Genomic DNA, 23,820 nt, shown 5'->3' with positions numbered 1-23,820 from the left:
AAAAACAATACCAAAAATCAACTAAAATTTAATGGGCTACAAAACTTCATTTTAAACATTTTTATAAAAAGTCTGATTAGAATGTTGCAAATTTGTATGCAAATTTATTGAATTTTCCCGAGTTTAGCACAAAGTTTACCAATTTTAATGTTTTTTCATATATTTAGTATAAACTGTATTTTTATAAAGAATAAAAAAGGTTCATGCATTGTAAAAAATTCTCTGTGCTTTAGTTGTGATAAGTTGTTTTGTTTTGTTGGCGTGCGTTGTAATGACCTCATGATCTCATGTTTTTATGTTTTTGTTTTTGTCTGTCGAAATAAAATCTCCCCACATCCTTTCGCACGTCGAAATGAAATAGAAGGGAGCGAGAGGCCCTCCCTAAATTGTCCCGGTTTGGCAACAGAGATATCTGGCAGCCCTAGTTTACAACCAAACGTTTATAGTAGAGTCCGACCGATTAATCGGCATCAGCATCGGCTAGTATCGGCACAAAATTAAGCATCGGCATCGGCATCGGCCTTTTTTCGCCGATTCTTTGGATTTTCTTTTCATATGTTCAGTTGAAGCGACAGACAACTGCCACCCTGCAAAAATCGTTGGACCATGTAGTCCATTTGTGGTATATTGGAGTACTTACAAAAGTGTTCCTCTGTCATGCTGTAGAGGACCAACTCGTGACTCTGCGCCAGCTTATTGTTTGTTACCCGATAACTGCTCGTGTTTTAACGAAATGTGATTGAAGTTGAGCATTTGAAAGCACATTTGCATGTCTGGCTGTAGCTGAACGTGTAGAGATGCTCGCTGTTAGTTGTGAGCTCCCAGCATGTTCGGGCTCAAATGCCGTCAGAGGCAACATGTAATTTTTAATTTTTGTCTTGGTTTTTATTAATTTCGAAAAAGCATATGAGAAGTGAAGAACAAAAGCGTGTACAAACGAAAAAATATAACAACAATGCCATTGTTAATATGTTGGAGTAGTTTTGTGCTACTCTGATGTAATGCAGGGATGGAGTATATGGTCCTGCCCTAGGACATCGCAATGTTAATTGGACCATATTTTTTATATGAATTGTGGTTAATTTTGGAGTATTCCTTGGTCCTTAGGGCGTACTCTTTACACGTATGCATGGAGTAGTCGCGATTTTTGCAGGGCAACATCAAAAAACATTTGCAGACAGCTCACAAAAATGGATTCTTTTTTTTTTGATGGTGTTTCACGTTTTTTCCATACAAAATTATGTTCGAATGTTCGACAATTTCCTTTTATATGGAGGACATTGGCAGCAAAAAAAAAAATTGACAAAAATTAACGGGATCTTATAGCAACTTGAAACTTGCATGTCAATATACTAGAATTAAATAGTCTACAAAACTGCATACCAAAATTCTGATTAAAAGGTTTGAAATTTTGGTGAAAACAAGCAGAATTTTTTTTTATTTTTTGTACAAATTTTAAAATCTGGATTTATGTATATGGTGTTTGTTGTATACCAGCTAGACTTTTATAAAAAAATAATAAACATTAAATAAACAAAAGACAAATGCCAAATGCCAAATCAGGTCAAAATATGTATGTGCATACATGCATACAAACCTAGCATATAATTTCTAATGCATTGAGTGCAAAAGAGTATATTTTAGTACAAAACAAAACAAAAAACGATTAATCGGCATCGGCATCGGTACCTGAAGAAAAATTGGAATCGGTCGGACTCTAGTTTATAGTACAGGTTTTTTGGCAAAGTTTCTATACATCCTAGTATCGATAACAACTTCGTCGGTAGGTATCATATCAAAGACTCGAGGGTCGGACTCAGCGGAAAACGATCGCTTAAAATCGATCTCAAATATGTACTTGATATTGTAGGTGCTATGGGTCGTATTCAATTCATTTTATTATTAATAAAGTGTATGTATGTATGTTTGTACGAGTACTTATGTACATATAGGCTAGATTTGTATAACATATAACACATAAATCTCATTGGGGGATATTGCTGAATACATCGTAGTCCGATTTTCCGTATAGTTTACGAAATGCTATCACTGGATTTGAATAGCTACCAAAGTAGCATATGTTTTGATCTTTACATGCTTTGTGCACTTTTTTTTGTAACTGAACTAAAAGATAAATTAAGCAGTAATACCGAATATCAAATGCAACGGGTTCGCCGACTTTACTTCAGTTCCAATCCAGCCCAAATGATCTAACACACAATTGTGAATTGTTAGTTGCCAACAGCTGATGCCTGCTAAAAAATTAAAACCTGTGTCGTGTCCATATTGAATTCCAAAAACAAATCAAAACAATTTTCTTACATTTTGTGCTAAATACAGAATACGCAATCAAGGTAGTGCATAACAAAGACAGCGTAAGAAAATAATGTCATCAGTAGATAAAGCAAAGGATAGTAAAGATGCGAAAGTGGACTCTGGGAATAGGGCTTCAACGCCCGTATTGGGAGGTCAGCAGCTGGATGCTGAAAAAGAGAAAGAAGCGTTTACAACCAAAGCAGCAGAAAACGGTTCTGGACGGGAACTAACTACTAAGGAGGCATATTTTGCTAGTCTCAACGAATGGGTTAGTCTTTAGCTCAGTTAGAACATATTGACTTATCATTAAATATGTATTTCTGAAATTTTCTCATTTGCCTTTCAGGTTAAACAAGCCAATATCTCACAGAATGCCATGGCCCTTTTTCCCTGGTATTTATTAAATAGCTACCCGCAATTATTCCAAACTCAGCAAGGCATGCCCTTTGGAGGCGTAATACCACCTGGCGGTGTTGCAACAAATTTGAATGCTGCCGATGCCAACGTTCTTGGTGGGCGCGGACGAGTTTTATTTCAGTACCGTATTCTGAGCGATCAGGTACAAGCTGAACTTATTCAGCGAACAGGCGGTTACGAGTATATTATTGCACCCTTCTGGAAACGTGTTGTTGCAGAAATAATCGATATGATGATATTGTTGGTGCTAAAAATTGTGGTGACATTTACGATAATGAATTTATTTGATATGGACTTGGGCTTTGACCTTGACAAAGAATCTCTGCGCAAGGCCATTGAAGATGATGACTACGCCGGATTTTTAACAGTATCCATGGATTTTCTAGCGTTTTCTTCCGATCTTCTGATGCTTGAGCTCCTAACAAAAATACTAGTTTGTTTTTATGAGGCCATATGGACAGCGGCCTACAATGGCGCTACACCAGGAAAAGCTGCTATGAAATTGCGTATTCAGTATGTTGAAGCGGTTTATCCATTACAACCGCCAGCGGACATGCAACCACCTCTGCCGCCATTAGCCAGACAATTTCAGGGCTTCCAAGCTCAACGTGTGCCAATTAGCGCACTTATATTTCCAGCTGAAGTGCCAACATTCCAGCGCGCTTTTTTGCGCGCGGTATGCAAAAATTTGATAATGACCCTATTTTTCCCAATGTGTTTTATTATGATTTTCTTTAAAAATAATCGTACGGCATATGACATAGTGACCAAAACGATAGTAGTGGAGGCGAATCCGAACCCCATACTTCGACGCCCACCCCTGCAGCAATGAAATGGCATCGAGTTTTTGGACTGCTTCAAACTAGATACCTTTAGAGGTTTTTGTATAGTATTTTTTCTCATCTATAGTGTTATCATTGCGTTTATTGTTTCTTCCTTCGCCTATTTATTCGACTTACGTAAATTTCTGAAATCTTGAGTAAATAAAACCTTTGTAGATATATGTAATTTGCATTGAGTTAACAAATGATGGCTTTATTAACTACAAAAAGAAAACTACCTCCTTCGAAGAAAATGTATGTATAAACATTTACTTTACATTTGCATTCTTCAGAGTTTGTGCAATAATATTTCCTTTGCCGGGCACATGAAGAGCTGCACCCTTATAGCATGCTATCAGCTGATCATTGGTTCTTAAATCTGGTGCGCAGGTTTCGAATATTTTCTTTTTTGGATTAAGTTGCGTATCAGGTTGGCGTGTGTAGCCCTCACAATGTACTAAATCCCCGGGAACTGCGCCCGCAGGTGGACTTAGTACTTCAACCTTGTCAGGTGTTGATGCACACATAACCATGGCTTCAGATGTTACTCCACGCATTTTTGCCGGTTTTAAATTACATAGTACAACCACTAAGCGGTTCTGCATTTCTTCTAAAGGCACAAACTTGACCAAGCCAGAGACAACTGTCCGTGGCTGCGGTTCTCCGCAGTCAATTTTTTCCAAATATAAACTATCCGCATCAGGATGACGACCCACTTCAATAATTTTACCAACGCGCATATCAAGTCGACCAACATCTACCGGAAGTTCAGAAGCGGCATTCGTATTGGCGTTATTTGCAATCTTTTCTTTTTTTGGTTTTTTTTCCTTTGGCGGAGTTTGCTTTTGGTCCGCCTGTGGAGTTTCAACAGGTGCTGCCTTAGCAGTTTTTACAGACGGTTCAGTGTTCGGAGTAGCGTCGGCTGCCGTGCAAAGACCGCGAGTATTGGGCAATGGGATTTGTTTTTTACCGTGGCTTAGCTCTAGGGCTATGAGTTGCTGTTGGGCCGTCTCAACTTGGTGCATTAGCAAAGCGTTTTCTCGGCGTAATTGTTGTTTCTTTTGCGCCATTAATTCCACGCGCATCGCCACCAGCTACAAGTTTTTTGTTATATGATCAATAGTTAATTTATTTGTAAGCAGCGTTTTACCTCGGAAGCGATGGATCTTATGATTTCCTCATTCCGCTTATTGTTTGCTATAATCTCCTCCAGCGAAGGCATCTTCAATCTTTGGGTTGGATGGTGCAATGAAGGGGCCAGAATTCTACCTACTCCAAGAGCGAAAATGCGGTTTAATGACATTGCAAGTCTATTGTGAATTACAAACTTATGGAATTCATTATACACTGAAAAAAATAAACACTTTTTTCGAAGCGGCGTATAAAAAATTAAAACCATGTTAGATAAATCTTTTACTTGACGTTACATGACAGATTCGCATTGACTGCTTTGACTGTAAGATAATACTTGAAGCATGTCAAATAGAATGACAGTGCATAGATCATTTAAGCTTCAGCTCCGAGCGTCGAAAAACTTTCAAAAATCCAAACACCCATACAATTTGTATGAAGCATCCTACAATAAAGCGGCCTTAACACCGAGCAAATGGAATATTAATTTTGACTTACATGTTGAAGTGGGGCGCCGAAGACAGAAAGAAAGGAAACGGACAAAAAAGTGAAAGAGGAAGCGATAATAAAAACGTGGACGTAAGTTTAGAATAACAAAAAAATTATTAGGCGAAAATGGAAGAATTTCTTCCAGATTTTTGTCATGTCAACCACTTAATGGAAGTTTCTTTAAATATGCGTAAAAGAATCGTTACAGAAATGAGATAGTCCTAAATATTTCGTTAAGATTTCGGGAACTTTGGTTTGCAGGGAAACTACTTTACCGACGTATCTGCTGTATCTGTATATCTGTATCATTCCACCATGAGTTTTTAAATAAACGCTATTTAACCCTTTCATGCCCGATGACATTTTGGTTTATAAATCTCGCCGTTTGATATACTTTTCAAAGGTGGTTTTAAATGACACTTAGGAATGTTGCGAAAACAAAAAGCTGAAATTTATGCCATAATAATGGAACTAACGTTTTTCATGTGCCATAGTAAATGGAAACAAAAAATTAAAGTGAAACGGTTCGGGGAAAATGAAACTCATAAAGCTAAATATTTTTGTGCAGGACTTCTTTCTGCGTAGACGGTCTTCGGCCGTGCTTGGGGATCATAACCTTTACTAGCAGGTCTATTCTTTTATCACCAATTAATGTCACCACTTCTTGTCACAGCGTTGGTAGCCGCTACAACAACAACAACAGCCGTGATTCCAAAGAAACACAATTAATGTCACCACTTCTTGTCACAGCGTTGGTAGCCGCTACAACAACAACAACAGCCGTGATTCCAAAGAAACACAAATTGGGCGGGTGAGCAAAAGAACAGTTTACCTGTGAAAAGGGTGTGCAAAATGCGAAAGGGGATTAAAAATTGGCAGGAACTTTATCTTTATCTTTATCTATCTTATTTGGCCATAGTTCGCACTGGTGTTGGCAATTAGAAAACTCAACGCATAGCGCTCTAGTTTAGAGACGGTATTATGCTGAGATAACATAATTTATTTAAGAGCTTGGCAACCGTGTTGACTTATTCTTCTTCTTTCTCCCCACCTGGTAGCAAAAGAAAAGAAAAATTAAAAATTGACGCGACTTGCACTGATTCGGTTGTGGTTTTATAAGCTTCTATTAAATTTGAGAATTATCTTTAAACATTCGTTTAACAAATAACATGCAATTTTGGTGCAATGTGAAAACATAAAATAAGTAGTGGTTTAAAATTGTGATGTGAATTTAAGACTGAAACTAGAGGGTGACTCCGATCAAGGAACAAAGAACGTATAGATAGAGCTTTCTGAAAAAAGGAAACTACAAGTGTATTTCCAGTTCGATGATTAATCGCCTTTATTAAATAGTAAATTGTGATTGTAGTGAAAATTTAGCGCAAAGCTAGTTAAAATCTCCTTGAAAAAGTGGGAAAATGCGTAAGCAAACGAGCACCTGTTGTATTTATTTGCTTCTTAGTAGCTATTTAATTGCTTTTGTTTTTTGTGTTTTTACGCTAATTTTCATTAACGTTTTCATTTTCATTTCGTTTGCTTAATTAAGTTGTGCATGTTTAGTTTATTTACAACGATAGTGCATTGACATTGTACACAAAGCCACTAAACAACAACACAAAAAATAACTTAAATGCTGTAACACACCCACACAAACTTTGGCGTAGAAAAATTAGCCGCTGATATATGCTTCATATTTCGTCACTGGCTCCCTCCTTTGCCCACGGAAAGTTATCTGAAATAAGGCCATTGAACCTAATTTTTTAACAACGCGCGTTACATTATCCAGCACGCCAACGATCACTACCCGGCAAAAAAAATCTTGTTTTCCGTCTTTCCATTTAGAATTAATTTGCATGTCCCAGTCTATAAGCACCCCCTCCACTTCATTTGTCTTGCCAGTACAACGCAGGCATTATTTGTATATTCATTAGCAAATTACCTGTTTTGAATTCTTTACCAAATTTGTTGTACGTAACAACAATTGTATGGCGCTGAAAGGTAAATAAAAAAATGTTGAAAATAAATGAGTTGTGTGAATATGTTGATACATAGTATGTTGCCGCAACATTCAAAGATTCATTTTGATGCCTCAAATATCTACGCTGCTGGCAAAAAGTATTGGCACAGCAAATTTTTCACAATATTTGCAACAATTTTTGTTCTTATTTTTTTCCGCCAATTTTTTATAAAAATATGGTTCATTCTACAACAGAAAACATAAAATATAATTCCTAAACTTTGTGCAAAACTCAAGAAAATTCAGCAAATTCTCATGCAAATTTCAATTTGTTAATCAGATTTTTTCATCAATCAATCAATTTTATTATAATAAAGTACAGTATATTTTGCTTAGCTGCCCATCTTTCTTTGCACGAAATACTTGTGCACTTAACCGAAAAAAGCACTTAAGCGAATTTTCTTTACTACTTCAATGAGGAAGGTATCCGAATCCCTATGAAACCAAATAATGGAGAAGCACTTACCACGTAGAAATTACTGCAAGCGAAAATTTTACCGAATGGTATCTAATTATCTATATAATTACATTAATTGATAGCCATTTTCGTTGTTTTGCGAGATGAGCAAAATAAATAAAAGCTTGTAAAATTAGATAATCGTAGGGCCAGTGCAGGTAAACGTAATACTTTCTTTGATAATTGATAATAGTTGCACAGTTTTTAAGGCAGGTATCGCCAATGTGCAGGTATGTTGAATGCATATATCGGAGGAGTTTCCTTATAAATGTTAAAAATAATGCCACTAATGCGCATTTTAGGGTAGGTATCTTAAATGTGCACTTAAGCATAAAGGCAGCAAAGCAAAATATACTGTACTAGTTTTAAGTAGCTAGGAATTACCGTTCATTTTTGAATTTTTTTTCACGCAGTCTTCCATATTTATTTATTTTTGAATGAAAAACTATTGTGGAAAAGCAACAATAATTAAAAAAAAAAAATGGTAGAAGTGATAGCTATTTCGGATATCGCCACATTTCCTCATCACACATCTTTTAGTGGGAAAAATATAAAACACCTCCAACAAAAAAAAAAATTCACAAAAATCAATGCCATTCTTGACTAACTCTGAATTTGCATTTTTTTTACCAGAAACTAATGGGCTGCAAAACTTCATACTCTAAAAAAATTGATTAAAACGTTGAAAATTCGCTAAGTTTTCGCGAGTTTTGTACAAAGTTAAGGAATTATATATTTTTTTGCTGTAGAATAAACCATGCTTTTACAAAAAATTGGCGGAAAAATATTAGGAAAACAGTTTTTGCAGATATTTTTGCAATATGAAAAATTTGCAGTGCAAATACTTTTTGCCGACAGTGTATGTAGATCAGGGATGTTCCGAATATTCTCATTCGCATCGTTATACGAATGATTCGCATCATTTAGCATATTCGCATCGACATTTGCATTCGCATCAAATGATACGAATATTTTGCGAATGCGAATGTGTACACGGGCAGAGCGACCACTAAGCACACAATCGCAGCGTAACGCACCCCTACCCCTACCCCTAGATTATACATTCAATTTTCTAACAAACTAAAACGACCGCGGCAGCCGGTTCTACGCACCGGAATGAATCGAGTTTTACCCGACCAAGGGCTGTTGTTTCGGCGATCTAACTCGGTTTAAGTCGGTGCAATATCTCGGACGTCGTTCGTCCATAGGACTACATCTGCTACGTATCCTTCTGCTCAGGGCTGTCATCGACTCAAACCCTGGTCCAGAAACTTAACCTGCTGTGTATGCCAGAGACGACTACACCACAACTCCGCCTCAGTCAAGGGCAATGCTTGCAATGGGTGGAGTACCTCAGAGTCTGCTCAGGCCTACGGACTCATCGAAAGTGGACCACATCATTTGTGGCCCTCTGTTGCTCAAACAGAGCTGCCTCCATGACAAACCTCAGTCCGCCTGAGCAGCTCAACACAAACACCACAGCACCACAACACAACACAATAGACCATACCACAACCACGACAGCCTTCGTCAGGCCGATCCCAGCAATCCCCGTATCAGGGATCTCAACGCGGAGATTCGGCAACTAGTAAACGTACATATGCGGAAGAAGTGGGAAGAGCATCTGAAGACCTGTAACTTCACCTCTGGTGTGAGTAAGCTTTGGTAAACCGTGAGATCACTGTCCAATCCGACAAAGCGCGACGACAGAGTCGAAATATCTTGCGGCGACCTCGGTTCGTCGGATCCGGAGCGATGAGCGAGCTATTTTAGCCGGCAATTTACACTGCATCCTCCTGCGGACAAAGCCAAACGTCGAGTGACCAGAAGGCTGCACAAACTGCCAACAACAAGTGCGCGTCTTGTTTTCACTTGCGGGAAGTTCAGGTAGCCATTGGGAAGGAGAAAGCGTCCAAAGCAATGGGAACCGCCGGAATATGCATGTTGATGCTGAAAAAATTGGGTTTTGCGGGAGTAGACTATTTAGCTAAGGTTCTCAACCTGTCAATAGCTGCTCTCCGTCATTCCAGACATCTGGAAGATGAGGAGAGTGGTCCCAATGCTAAAACAGGGGAATACTCTTTACTAGAGGCCTTGCTACTCCCGCATTTTTGGAACCAGCTGACCCCAGCGAAGCATCAGCCATTAACACTCAGATGACACGTGACCTAAACCGCAACCGCCCCTGTGAGAGAACTATTCTATTCAAAAGCGTTTGATACCGTCAGCCACTATACGCTGTTAGAAGACATAGAGGCCTCTTCGCTCCCACAGAGACTCAAACGGTGGTCGGCCCTGAGCGGCATTCACAGGGAGTCAGTCTCAAGTTACGTAGACTCCAGATCTGTTAATGCTGTTCTGGGCACACGATCACCTGACGTGGACGAGACGGAACTTCGTCTGCCTTGAGAAACTCGGACCACAATAGCCCAACTGTGCTCTGGCTACTGCAGTAGATTGAACTTATACCTGAGCAGACTGGATGCAGATGTGCCAAATGTATGTCCGGCATACGAAAAGGCACCCCACGAATCGAAACATCCCCACACAGCTAACGCGTTTATCCCTTTGAACAGGTCCTATAGAGGCTGCACGCTTCTTGGGTCTTCCGTTAGTTAAGCTTGACAACGACTGAGATACTAGCCCACCGCCGTCCCAATGGACATACCCCAACGAGGCTGCACGCTTCCTGGGGCTACCGCTAGTTGAGCTTGACGACAACGATTGAGGGACTAACCGCTCTGGGCGGGGTTGTTGTAGCCGCTAAAACAACAACAACAACAACCAGATTGGCGCTACTATTTGGTACTTTTTGAGGTTTTTTTTAGAGAATGAAAAAAAGTAAAATTTAATCCTCGACCAGAATAGATTCAGTGCAAAAATCTTCATATTATGGAGATTTTTTGCAAAGTTTCGAAATCAGCTGTTATATTTCTCGACTCGTCGTGTGTTTTAAATCTATGTAGGCATTGGAGAAAAAAATTTCTAACGAAAACTTTTCATATAGAAATTAAGATCAAATCAGAATTTTATAAAAGGAAGGCTGAAGTGCATAAGTTATGATAAGTAACAGGAGAAATCAAATTCTTATAAGCAATTTGAAAAGAGATAAGCGGCAATAATAATAATTTTGCAAGTGTGAATCCATGTGGCCGTATAAGTTGGGGTTAAGATGCCAATTCGAGTTCAGTAGACATTTTTTCTATACCAATGCATACATATATAATATATAATATAAGTCCCGTTAGGTGTCTGTTCAGTGTTGCCAAACATGAGCCTACCAAAACCGGTAGGTTTTTTTTTCCATTTGGTAGGATGGTAGGCTTGATTGGATTTTGGTAGGTTTCGGGACAATGAGTAATAATTATTTGCGAAAAATAGAAAATATGTGCGTATCTCCAAACATTTTAGCAACCTTTTTTAAACAAATATTTCACCGGTGCGTTCGTATAATGGCGACCACAAACATGTAAATATACCTGATTCCTAATTACAAACGTATACCCTATTATTGTCAATATGCAATACGAACATCCATATATCGTTACTTAAGGGTGAAAAGGTGCCAAGTCCATTTTTTTGGAATTCTTCAGGAGAGACGAAAACTCGATGTAGTTTCGTATTACCTGTCATTCTGCATCAAAAACTAAACTTTGAAAAAAAATTGACTTGGCATCTTTTCACCTTTAGGCAGCGATATAATTTATGGCGTACTTGGACCAAGATTCCAGAAAAGTCTGCCAATGGGCTCGTACTCAACCATATTTCAGGCGGAGGTCTTCCCAATCGAAGTCTGAGTTCGCGAATGTCATCGTAAAAGGCAAATGAGGCCAGAATAAATATTAGGTCGGACATTCAGGCCGCGTTAAAGGCCTTAGAGCCTTTTAAAACGGCATCAAGGCTTGTAAACTCTTGAACCACCTGCGAGCCCACAATAGCGTCACGCTGTGGAGGGTTCATGGACATGAAGGGTTTGAAGGCAACAAAAGGGCTGACAGTTTCACAAAGCGTGGAGACCAAATGCGTTTGCATGGTCCCTAGCCTTTCTGCGGTACATCTAAAGGATACATTGCAGACCTACTTAGGAGCTAGCTGGGAATAATCTCAAATTGCTGCCTACTGGCGGAAGTCAAAGGGAATAAGACAATCAATGATATGCATAACTCTTTCCAGCAGGAACCCCGAAAGACACCTGTTTGTAAAGAGACATATGTATGTACATATGGATAAGTCTGTACCATAAAATGAATCGTTATACGCAGTTATGTAATTTGTTTTTATTATACTCGTATTTTAGTTTTACTAAATGTTATGTTAACCATATTTTCAAAAAATTTTTCATTGAAAACTCAAAAAAATGTTTGGTAGGTTTCGGTTGGTTATGGTATGAAATTTTGGTAGGAAAAAAAATTTGTCTGTGGCAACGCTGTGTCTGTTTTTCATTTCGTCGACAGAGCTACCAATACCAGCGCAATATTTTTGTCTTAGTATGCGTGCACTAGCAAAGGCGCAATTGCGCATGTATGATAGCAGATTGCACTTAATTTTGATAAGGGAAATAAGCTGATTTTGAAGCATTCAGTTGTAGAAGCTTTGCAAGACGCGACTGATGGAAACTCCAATGCATTTGCAAAAGTTTTGATACATACTAACACATCCGCAATCTGCTTTAATCTTTTTTTTCTGAAACAGATATGTGCCACAAGAGTAAGCAGTCAAACTGATTTGGTACATTATTTTGCCCTTTCATTATTTCTTCTCTTTGTCTTCTCACGCTTTTCGCTAAAAAGAAGAGAAGAATTAAAAAGAAGAAAAGGTAGCCGTCTAAAAGCGCGGAAAAATTAAGAACGACAGACGTGGAATTTGCGAAATACAGTTCTAATAAAAGGAAAGTTAATTTAATATAAAAGAATTTGAAGACAAAATGAAGAAGAGGCATTTAAGCAATGGCTTATCAAAAGAAAAAAGGCTTTTCGAAGCTAATATAAAAAAATTTAAAGAGCTTGAGCAATCCTCTCAAGAAAATGTGTAAAGTGAGGCTGTGGCTTCTGGTGAAACAGAAAATATGGAAGACTGCATGTCGAGTGAAGTTTTTCTTGGTGAAAGTGATCCTTTTCTAGCAGTGAAGTGCCGAATGAAAATTTCGAGCAGTTGAATGCGAATTAGGGATTGAAGTCTTGGGCGATTAGAAATAAAATTTCTCAAAGCGCCCTTGACGATTTACTTAAAACCCTTTGAAAAGTTGGAATGAATGACTTGCCTTTGTCCGCTAAAAGTCTCGGGAAAAAATTAATATTCAGTCCATTCCAAATGGCGAATTTCTATACTTACGTATTCAAGATAATTTTATTTCAGATGTATTCGGATTTTTAGAGGCGCGAGAAGAAGTCTTAATTGATGTAGGTGTCGATGGTGTCAAACTATTTAATAGTTCTAATCGAGTTTTATGGCCTATCCTGGGGCACTTGTAGATTTTCGTAGTGTAACACCTGTAGAAACCTGAAGATATCAATGATTTCATGGCAAATTTTTCATCAGAAGCAAAATACCTTAGGGAAAATGGTATCAAAGTGGGTCACAATGATATCGTATTAAAGTTTGATGTTCGGGTGTTCATTTGTGATTCTCCGGCTAGGGCGTTTGCTTGTGGCGTTATGTCATTTAATGGAAAAAGCGGATGCCCTAAATGTTGCCTCGAAGGCAAATATAAAGAGAGAATATTATGTTTTCCCAAAGAAATTGGTGAACTTAGGTCGGATTCATCTTCTGAGCAAAGAGTTTACGCTTCTCACCACCTTGTTCAATTTAGGCATCAGAAAAGCGTGTTAGAAGACGCTGGCTTTGGAATGGTTTCTCAGTTTCCTCTTGACTCTATGCATTTGGTTGATTTAGGTGTCGTCAAAAAATGTCTTAAGCTGTTCATCAAAAATGCAAATACCATAAAGATGAATGCAAATATTCGTTTCGTTTCCAGGTTTTTCCATCAGAATTCTGTCGAATTTCAAGCAGCTTGGTTGAAGTTAGTCATTGGAAAACAACGGAGTTCAGGCAGTTTTTGCTATACACAGGCGTTTTTATTTTGAAGGATTGCGTAAGTAGAGAGTTGTACTACCTTTTCTTGCTTTTGCATAGTAGTATTCGCCTTCTTTCAAGTGAAAAATCGTTCAGGTCGGAGGCCGATATTGCTCAAAAAATGCTGGAACACTTTGTCGCAGAGTTCAGTAGGATATTTGGAGAAGAATTAGTTAGTTTCAACATTCATGGCTTACTTCACTTGCTTGAATGCGTTAAAAGTTTGGGTCCTTTGGATTCATTTTCTGCTTATAGGTTTGAAAACTTTATGCAATTTAAAAAAAATGTAATTAAAAAGCCGAATCAAGTATTGCTTGATAAAAGGCAAGATCTTAATTCGCTTTCGAATCACACTTCGCGGTTTGGAGCATTTGACATTGATTTAAGAAAAGAAAATGATTGTTTTTGCTGTAGTAAGAAAGCGGGACCTATAAAGGTAATGGAACTTGTTCGGTAAGGAGATTCAGAACTAATTTAATGTATCGTTTGAAATTTTTTCTATACCAATGCATACATATATAATATAAGTCCCGTTAGGTGTCTGTTTTTCATCTTTCTGATATGCTTTTAAATCAGTAGTGCACAGCGTCGACAGAGCTACCAATACCAGCGCAATATTTTTGTCTTAAAGCATAAACAGACGGCTGCGTTGATCCGGATCAACTCGGGAATTAACTACAGTTGATCCGGATTAAGTCCGGATCAACGCTGCCGTCTGTTTAAGCTTTTAGTATGCGTACACTAGCAAAGGCGCAACTAATTCGCTGCTAGCGTCGCAACAGTTCGCTAGCTGCACACACACGACTTGTATGTTAAATCCGAGTAGCTCCCGGAGACACTCGTGTGTACCACGGTTTTAAATCGTATAACCTATTGGCAAAACAAGAGATTCAAAAAAGGCTCCGCTAGACGAGCCACGTTGCACTTGGTTATTTGCAGCTGTAATTGTATAATGGCAGATTGCACTTAATTTTGATAAGCGAAATAAGCTGAATTTGTTAAATTTAGTTAAAATTACAGATCAAACTGCTATTTACACTAAAGTATCGTACAGTGTCGCTTACGATTAAATTGTAGGAACTCAAAAGTGTAAACAAAGCAAACGATCAAATTCATTTTGCTTTTTGCAACGGTAAATATTCAAAGTCTGTGATTTTGTAGGACGTTGGAACTAAATAGTATTTTAAACCTATTTGCAACAAAAAAATTGATTTCGATAATATGTCGCTAACGATAAAATTGCAATTAGGGGTCGATATGTTACAGGTTGTTTCAATTTAACGTTTAGTAATTTACAGGCAAAACAACCCTGTGCGCTGGTGCATGTCGTAGAAAATAGAAATACATACATATCGTCACCTGAAATGCAAAAAAAGAGTAAAAAGCGTCATCGCTGAAATACAAAAAGTCATAAATAATAAAAAATTAAAATTTCACCTTTTGATGTACATACATATGTATGTATAATATGACCAACCGTACTTCTTTCGGAAGTACAGTACTTCTTTTTTCGCTCTTCTACTTCGTACTTCGAAGTACAGTCAAATGTACTTCTTTGCGTTACTTTGTACTTCAGGAGGGAGAATTTGTAACTAGTTGGCGACAATTTTCGGATCGCTATCGCACTTTTCTTCGTTTTTTACTTGGATGGGGTCGATGGGTTCAGGATTATGGCAGCCCTACAATACGAGCACTCCACAAGGTGGTGTTCTCTCTCCCCTGCTCTGGATTGCGGTTGTAAACGACCTTCTAGAGAAACTGGAAAAAGTGGGCTGTCGGGTGATCGCCTATGTTGATGATGTGCAACTTTTGTTTAGGAGACGTTTTCTAGACACCCTTTTTGATCTGGCTCAAGGTTACCTGAACCACATAACTAGGTGGGCGATCAGCGGCGGCTGTCGTGGGAGCCTAACCTTGGGGAAAGGGTAAGAAAGGTGTCGGTTGCCTGGTACTACTGTAGGGCAGCTATCGGTAAAAGGTGAGGCCTCTTGCCCAAATTAATTCAATAGCTCTAGGAAACCAGATTTAAGCCTATATTGTTTCAAGGAGCCCTTGTCTGGTGGAACTCACTAGAGAAAGCTACACTTGTAAAATAGGAATTAGTGGATCATTAGGAACCACACCTATACTGGCGCTTAACATTCATATGTCGAACACGGCGCCTGCGGATATTGCAGACAGAATTGTCGCAGCACGAACTGCTATTGGGCTAAGGAAAACCGGGTTCTTTTGTGACATAAAAAAGGAAAAGAAGACGTTTCTCTGCTGCAGCAAATATTTTTATAGGCCACTTTAAAACACGTTACCTCTCAAGGGCTAGTGAGGGAGGTTCTGACAGGCAATTGTGCGATTGGTATTCATTCGGGGAGACTGGGAATTTCAGCTGATCCTTTTTTATCAGCTATCAAGAGGTAAATGAAGTGGAATCATCTCCACACTTTCTTTTAAAATGTCCAACCTTCGCGAGGCTAAGATGGAAGCATTTTGTCTCGCACTTCTGAACAAACACTGAGCTCGCAGGGATCGAATCGGCTCGCGACGTTAACTTAACACAACCTAACCTGTACTTCTTTGAGCTATGAAATAGTTGGTCACATTATGTATGTATATGATGGATTTTATCGAATTACAACTCCACATCATTTTATGAAAAAAAATTACGTATATAAGTCACGACTTTTTCCATTTCAATTGCGATGTTGTTACGTCTTTTTTGCATTTCAGGTAACGGAATGTAGATCTAATTGGCCGTCCTCAAATGTGTTGGAATTTTTGTTAACGTTCACACTTTATCCTCTTTTTGTGATGAACAATTAAAAATATGATTACAGTCAGTACTTAAGGTTAATTGAAAATATTTTTTGTGCGTATTCATTTACTCATTTACCAGTGGATAAGAGAGACGAGCTAATTAGGGGTTTTGTTGGTATTATTTGAAGAATTAAGGAAATTAAACATATATGTAATTATTTAGATATTCAAAGCTAACAAATTCTTAATAAGCTGAGGGTTGGTAGGGAAAATCGCTAGTTATACAATTAATCACATAGGTTTACAAAAAAAAAGTGTATGCATATTAAACCAAACCTATATATCCCTATGTTATTCATTCATTGAATAAACCTGAAAATTCATATACATAAGGTCTTACATTCCCTGAACCCGAATCAGAGGTCCGTTAACCACCATAATGTCAGCTTCGAGGTCATTTGAAGGTCAAATAGGACAAAATTTATTCAAGAAAATTAAAAAAAAAAAAAATTGTTTTTGTTGTCACTGAAACCGAGTATGGAGGTCCGTTGATTCCTCAAGGTCATCTGGAGATCATGCTAAGGTCATCCCAAGGTCAAATTCCGATGAATTTTATTGATTTTTCAGGTTTATTCAATGAATTTTTCCCTACTTGACCTTCAAATGACCACGAACCTGACGTGGTGGAGTCTAACGGACCTCGGATTCGCATTCAGCATGTCGAATAACATAGGGATGTATAGGTTTGGTTTAATATGCATACACATGACTTCAAACATTTACATACGTTTTCCTTAAGAAATATTTCTAATTGAACCTGGCTGCTACTTAAAACATTGTAAAATGACGAGTTTCTGTTTGTGAAATACGGCGTACTATAGCGTGCTACTTGTGGATAGTATTGGCTAATCTTTAAATGTTTGTATGTTTTTCACTTGTCCTCCTTGACCACTGTCCATTTAATCAATATAACGCTGCAATTTTTTCATAGTTAATTCTTCAAGTTTTAGTTGTAAAATATATGCAATACATACATACATCCTACTGAAGGGTTCTCAACATTAACTAGTATAAAGATTACTTTCAATAAAGATCCTGAGAAATCCTTGTGCGTTAGAGTGTTATTCAAAGGCTTCTTTAAAAAGACATACATACCTACATACCTACGTATGTACATACATATGTATATGACTGCATCCTCATCTTCTTGGCATATGCATTTACATACACAAATTTATTATGCAACTTACTAATTCACAGAATACTAATTTCTATAGATTTTTTTGAAAATGTTCTCGTGTGGAACCAAATTTTTTGAGATGATGGCAAATATAGTACTTCAATCAAGAAACGATTCCAGGGAATCACAATCCAATTCCGACGGTAATTGCAACTCAAGAATGGCGGATAACGAGCTGCTGCAGCCGCCCAATTCACTGCCATTGGAAAACAACAACACATCGCTTACACTGCAAAGAGTGGACAGACAAACTTGTAGGCATTTTTTATTTTAGCTTAATTGGTATTTTTGTATTTTTTAATCAAAATTTATTTAAAACGGTTTGGAATTATTAAATGCTATAGCATTTACCAACATACATACATACGTACTCCTTTCGACTGATTAGAGACTTTACACATTTTAGCATTCTTTTGTACTTGCTTTAGTAAAATGTAAATCGATGATTTTTAATTATATTATTTAAAATATTATGCATTTTTTTCTTTTTCAGCCACTATGACCTCGCCGAGCACCAATTCTAGCGAAGTAGAGGCATTGAGCAGCCACCATGCTCTAGACGTTGTTAAAGGATATTTTATAAAAGATTTCGATTTAAGGGATGTGCAGATGTATATTCGTGACATATTTAATGAATATGAAAAAAGATATATAGAGGCAGTAAGCGTCCAAGAAACTATTGATAAAAAAATTGTAATTAAACTCCTTCCACTGTAGGGCGTTTATCAAGATGAGCAAAGTTGTCAACATGAAATTCAAGATGCACATCGCGAGGAGCAGGTTTTACGCCTATTTGCCGTATTGCGACATAAGGATCCCTCACAAATAACTAAATTTATGGATGCTTTGCTGCTCGACTATTCTTGGCTTGTGAACCATTTTGAGAATGTGAACAAAGTCGACTATAGCCGTTATGTAGATTTAGTACATTCTTTACACTCTAAGGTCCATCTGAAATTCGATGACTACAATGTGCATCGCTCAGTGCCGGTAAGAGAGTTTTGAATAAAAAAAATACTTCGCATAATTATATGTTATGACACCTTTCTTAGTTCCGAAAATTACGCAACGCACTGCTAGACATGCCACCTGCCGGCCGTGTGGTGCTGGTTAGTGACTTCGGTTGTGGCAAGAAGTGGCTGGCAATCGATGCTTGCTCCGATTTTGATGTCGCAAACGCTATGAATTTCCAAATTCACTGGGTCGATATGAGTCAATGTACAAGCTCGCTGGAAGATCTACGTATGTTGCGTTATTTAAAATTATTACTTACACAATCGACGCGTTCACCTTCACCGGCTAGTTATGGTTCGTTGGATCGAGTTAACAATAATACGCAGGTTTATAAAAATTCGATAGCTGAAGTATGCGTTGAGCTGAAAAAGCATTTGGATAAGAAGTGTCTTGTCATTTTGGTGAACGTACAGAATACGCATGCGCTAAAAGCTTTCGACTTGCCATGTAAATTACTCGTTATCACGCGTAGTAAAAAAGTTAGCGATTCGTTTGCAAAAAAGCGAAGCACCACATTAAATGTGAATCGTGGTTTTACACGCGAAGAACTTTATCTGCTCTTTGAAAAGTATTTGGAACATCAGAATTTCAAAGAAAGCCATGTAGATTTGATATATGCACATAGCAATGGGCATCCATATTTGCTCAGTTTAATTGCGCAGAGTTTGCGCCAAAACTTGAACAATTGGCAGAGTTGGATCGATAAGTTGCGAGAATCGGAGTGAGTAGAAGGAGCGATAATAGTAACAAAGCTTAACAATACAATTTATGATTCTGTAATATTGCAAATGCATTGTTATTTTAAACATTTTTCCATTTTATGCAGCCTTGTTGATGAGAAATTCAATGCCGCGATAGAAAAGAGCCTCGAGAGCTTAGAGCCGGATTTAAGAAAGGCATTTTCTGAGGTATTTCGTTGCTTCCCGCATGCCATTTTTGTGCCAAAAAGGGTAAGAATTATTTTCTATTATAACATGCAATATGTAACATTAAACTGTGTTTTCCCACATTTTAGGTAATTGTGGCCCTGTGGCCTGGGAGCAGTTGTGAAAAAGATTTGATCAAGTTACATCGTCATGGTTTTCTAGAAAAGTGCATTTTAGAAACAGGTGACTTCTTTAAGCTACCATTTATTTATGGTAAAATGAAGGAAAGATATGTAGTAACAGACGAAGAAATAGTAGATATGCATAAGAAACTGCTTGAATACTATCAGTATGTTAAATATTTGAATTTTAAATTTAATTTACCTTCACTCAGCTTATTTTTTTCTTTGCAGTTTCGTTGAGGATTTAGATGCTCGCAAAGAAGTGTTGCCTTTCCAACGTGACGTTCATGATTTCTACTTTTTTCTCTGCATCGGTTATCATCTCAAAAAGTCTGGATTGACGCACTACTTTCGGCAAATCTATTTGGATTATGGTTTTCTAGAGCAAAAAATGCGTAACGTCGACTTGCTAAGCACAATCGCCGATTTGGAAACGTTTCGGCATTACATTGGTATGTAAAATAGTTTTCGGGAGATACGTAAATAGTACTCAACTCACTAACCCGCCAAAACGCTTTTGCTCTCGTTTACAGCCCCTAATTCGGAGCGTCGTAAAGCATTTCGTGCCATACGTGAATTTTTACCCAACATCGAAAAGACATTGCAAGAGTCGAAGAATGCTACACTCTTACAATGCGCGCTCATGGAGAGCGGTTTGGTGGGTGCTGAAGCGCTTACACAAGCGGCTGCTTTTCCAGATTACACATGGTTTGAACACCGGTAAGTGGTTATCGGTTAAAACTAAAGTTTATCATGATGTTGACTTTTTTGGTTCTGATCTATATGCGCAGCGGTTTCTTCCACCAACGACACAATATTATTTCTCTGCCCAGTACTCCAAAGAAAGTTATACTACTTGATCATGAACGCTCTTTGATTGTACTGGAGGAAAGTAAGACTATACTGCTGGTCAACACATCGCTGAATTGGAACTCATATTCAGTCAAATTAAAGGATCCGGTGTTAGTTAAAACAACCGTAGTTGATGCTCTCTTTTTTACTGACAATAACTACGACATTGTACTAGCCTTATACAGTAATGGTGATATGAAATTTTGGTGTATACCGTGTGATTGCAGTACGGACCGGCGAAGGGTGCGTGCACAAAATATTACTTCACCTTATCCGAATTTTTATCAATATAAATGCATACATATATCACTTTCTTTACTTTTTCTCTTTACAGTCTGATTCTTTTGCACGCCCGCAAGCCAAAGAAATTGAATGTTGTAACGTCACTCCTCGAGCCTACCTTTTCAAACCGATTACCGCATTTGAACTTTCTAATGAAGGAAATGATAAACAACCCTATTTATATATGGCGCATATGAATGGTGAAATCAGCAACATTCAGTGGAAGAGCGAAAGTAAAACATTTTGCTCTACATCGACACCGTCTTTGAAAACTGAAATGCGAGCTATAACTATTGTGCGCCTCATCTTTCGTCGATTCTATGTAGTTGGCAATACAAAAGGGGAAGTACGTATTTTCGATGTCACAGATTATTCGCAACAACGTGGTCTTGAACCATTCACCAACTTCATCGAAGCCATCGAGCTATCGCGGAATGAGACACTTCTAGTTTGCAACACTTGCATTGTTCGTTTTACAAGCAGTTCAATACTTCAAACGGGACATGTGGAATATCTGCTTCATCAAGATGACTTGACTGCTTACGATCAGGGGAATGTTATAAAATGTGCTAAATTGTTGTTTATCAATGGACGTAAACAACTCGTTTTGGGCACAAATAGTGGACTGATTATCTTCGACATTGAAATGCGTACAAGAGTGCTCACTACAAATGTTAACGAACAGATCACGTGTGTTGATGTACATCCGCTGGAAAATGCCAAGTACAAATATATGGTGGCATGCGGTTCACATGAGCGTAAGCTCTTGAATTTATTTGCATTACGGGTGGATGATAGTGGTGGTACGCTTCTCGGTTGGTCACATCGTGCCACAGTTTCTCGATTGGGAGAGCGTGATCGGTATAGTGACGCGATAGACTTCCACATGGCGCCCGATGCTTGGTTGAAGGGTGACAAATTATTTGCAGTGCAATATGAGTATGATGAGGCGACACTATTGGCTGTGGATTCACAGAATCAGGTAAATAATGATACTAAAACATTTTCACCGGCTTAATATATAATTCAATTATATTTTCATTTTATTTATAGATACATAAAATCGATAATGATGGTCACAAAGTATTTCCGCGTTTACCCTACCCCATCACTGCGCTTACGCAAAGTGGCAAGCAAGCGATAGTTGGCTGCGTAAATGGCATGCTATTTGATTTGACTACTTCTACACCTCTATTCACTTCGGCCTTTGAGAATCAACCGATCGAGTTTTTACAGCTTTTAGACGAATACACGCTTGTTGCAGGTAGCAATAATGAGCTAGTCATTTTCACAGATCTTAGTACTGGCCAACAAAAACCATTTATATTGAAATATGGAAAAATTAAGCGCTGCTTTCGTTTGGCGGCTGGACGCATATTGATAGTTTTTGTAAGCTGTGTATTTTGGGTACGTAAAGTATGTAGACAAATATCGAACACTGTATTCATCCAGAAAATTTCCCTTACAGGTTTTAGATGAGTCCGCGTGTTTGATAAATAAATACGAGCCAATGCGCAGCATTGGGGATTGCGATTTACAAAACAACCAACTGTTTGTGGTTACTGAAAACTATAGAATCGAGGTGAGGGCACAATGTAAAATTATACTGCTGTTATTCGACGCGAAAATATTGGCATACTTACTATTTATTATGGTTAAATTATAAAAAAATGGCTAGGAAAAATATTAGAGCATTGAATTTAATTCGGTAATGTTTACGACACAATTTGTTTGAGGCTCATCAATGCTTTCTATTCTTATCATTTAAACATCAACACTTTCTAATCGTCTATCTGTATTCCAGCCTTTTTTGTTCCGATGCATGGCTGGTGATGATTTTGGTTGTATAACTTTTGTGAACAGTATTTTGCGGCTGGACTATTTGGCGAACTAGCAAATTTGTAGCCCTCCTTACTCCGTCTATCTTTTCAACCTGATCTAATCGCTGGCATTCGCAGCTTTAGATAAATAGTATGATTTTAAATATATTTCTACAAAACGATGTATGTATAGTACATATGTGATCTATGTATGTTCTCGTATATAATATGTGCACCTGTTTTTGCCCGCGTTGCTAATTTTTTTTTAATAAGCGTGATATCTAAGAGCAACGAAATAACTACGCTATCCGGCTACTAACCAATAATTCTCGTCTATTACTTGCATATATCATCGATGGAGAACGAAAGTCGGCATCTCAATGCTTTATTCGCCGTTGTCAACAAAAACCGAGTGGTAAAATGAGGAAACTACAGTAAATTTTTCCCATGCTCATGTCAGTATTTGGAAGAGAGCTATCCCATATATAGCCGTTAAGCCATAAACACTTTTCCAAAATGCATCAATTCAAAACATAACCGCGCATTTTAGAATTTTCTATATTATTTGAATTGAAAATAAATTAAATTATAGTTTAAAAAACTAAAAAGTCGCTTTTATTACAATGTGAAACAAAAAGTAAAAAATAATTTAGAGAAACACAGATTTCGTTTAAGAAGAATAAGAAGTTCCCTAACCTTATTTAATTAAACTTAAAAAACAAACCTAACACAGGATTAAAGTGATTGCCAATCAAATTAATTTTACTAGAAAACAAAACCTGGGGTGCTTGATATCAATTGTTTTGAACTTTCGATTTTCAATTTAGTAATATTGAGTATTGTCAATAGCAGGACTATAAAATCTAAGAAACACCCCACGCTTTGTTTTCCGGTAAAATTAATTTTATTGTCAAATACTTAAACCCTATTTTAGGTTGGTTTTAAAAGTTTAATTAAATCAAGTTAGGGAACTTCCGATTCCTCTTAAACGAAATCTGTATTTCTATTATTTATTTTTTACATTTTAGTTCACATTGTAATAAAAACCAGTTTTTAAACTATAATTTTATTTTCATCTTTTTAGTTTTAAATT

General features: G+C 37.6%; 3 protein-coding genes across 4 annotated transcripts; 2 read left to right on the top strand and 1 right to left on the bottom strand.

The window, feature by feature from the left end:
* The first annotated feature begins 1,961 nt into the window (after positions 1-1,961).
* LOC118752120 lies at positions 1,962-3,741 on the top strand. Its single transcript, XM_036486966.1, has 2 exons — positions 1,962-2,584; positions 2,663-3,741. Exons 1-2 carry the CDS (start codon positions 2,387-2,389, stop codon positions 3,563-3,565), a joined length of 1,101 nt encoding a protein of 366 aa, XP_036342859.1. The 5' UTR covers positions 1,962-2,386; the 3' UTR covers positions 3,566-3,741.
* On the bottom strand, positions 3,733-4,883 carry LOC118752121 (aminoacyl tRNA synthase complex-interacting multifunctional protein 1-like). Its single transcript, XM_036486967.1, has 2 exons — positions 4,705-4,883; positions 3,733-4,648 (listed from the first exon to the last, which is right to left on the bottom strand). Exons 1-2 carry the CDS (start codon positions 4,855-4,857, stop codon positions 3,824-3,826), a joined length of 978 nt encoding a protein of 325 aa, XP_036342860.1. The 5' UTR covers positions 4,858-4,883; the 3' UTR covers positions 3,733-3,823.
* A 1,575-nt stretch (positions 4,884-6,458) lies between these two features.
* Positions 6,459-23,335, top strand: LOC118752119. 2 transcript variants are annotated; one of them, XM_036486964.1, is made up of 14 exons: positions 6,459-6,596; positions 17,749-17,965; positions 18,205-18,371; positions 18,429-18,701; positions 18,764-19,446; positions 19,552-19,675; positions 19,741-19,940; positions 20,005-20,225; positions 20,307-20,493; positions 20,565-20,868; positions 20,960-21,889; positions 21,961-22,314; positions 22,376-22,489; positions 22,712-23,335. In XM_036486964.1, exons 2-14 carry the CDS (start codon positions 17,761-17,763, stop codon positions 22,799-22,801), a joined length of 3,852 nt encoding a protein of 1,283 aa, XP_036342857.1. In that variant the 5' UTR covers positions 6,459-6,596; positions 17,749-17,760; the 3' UTR covers positions 22,802-23,335. The 2 variants fall into 2 exon arrangements, with proteins under 2 accessions (XP_036342857.1, XP_036342858.1); XM_036486965.1 differs by lacking the exon at positions 17,749-17,965.
* The last annotated feature ends 485 nt before the right edge of the window (positions 23,336-23,820 follow it).

Source organism: Rhagoletis pomonella, unplaced genomic scaffold, assembly GCF_013731165.1.
Source record: "Rhagoletis pomonella isolate Grant_MI unplaced genomic scaffold, Rhpom_1.0 Rhpom_scaffold_01244, whole genome shotgun sequence".
Classification (NCBI taxonomy): domain Eukaryota; kingdom Metazoa; phylum Arthropoda; class Insecta; order Diptera; family Tephritidae; genus Rhagoletis; species Rhagoletis pomonella.
Note: the sequence above shows the minus strand (reverse complement) of the source record. Positions and strands in the feature narration are given on the sequence as shown.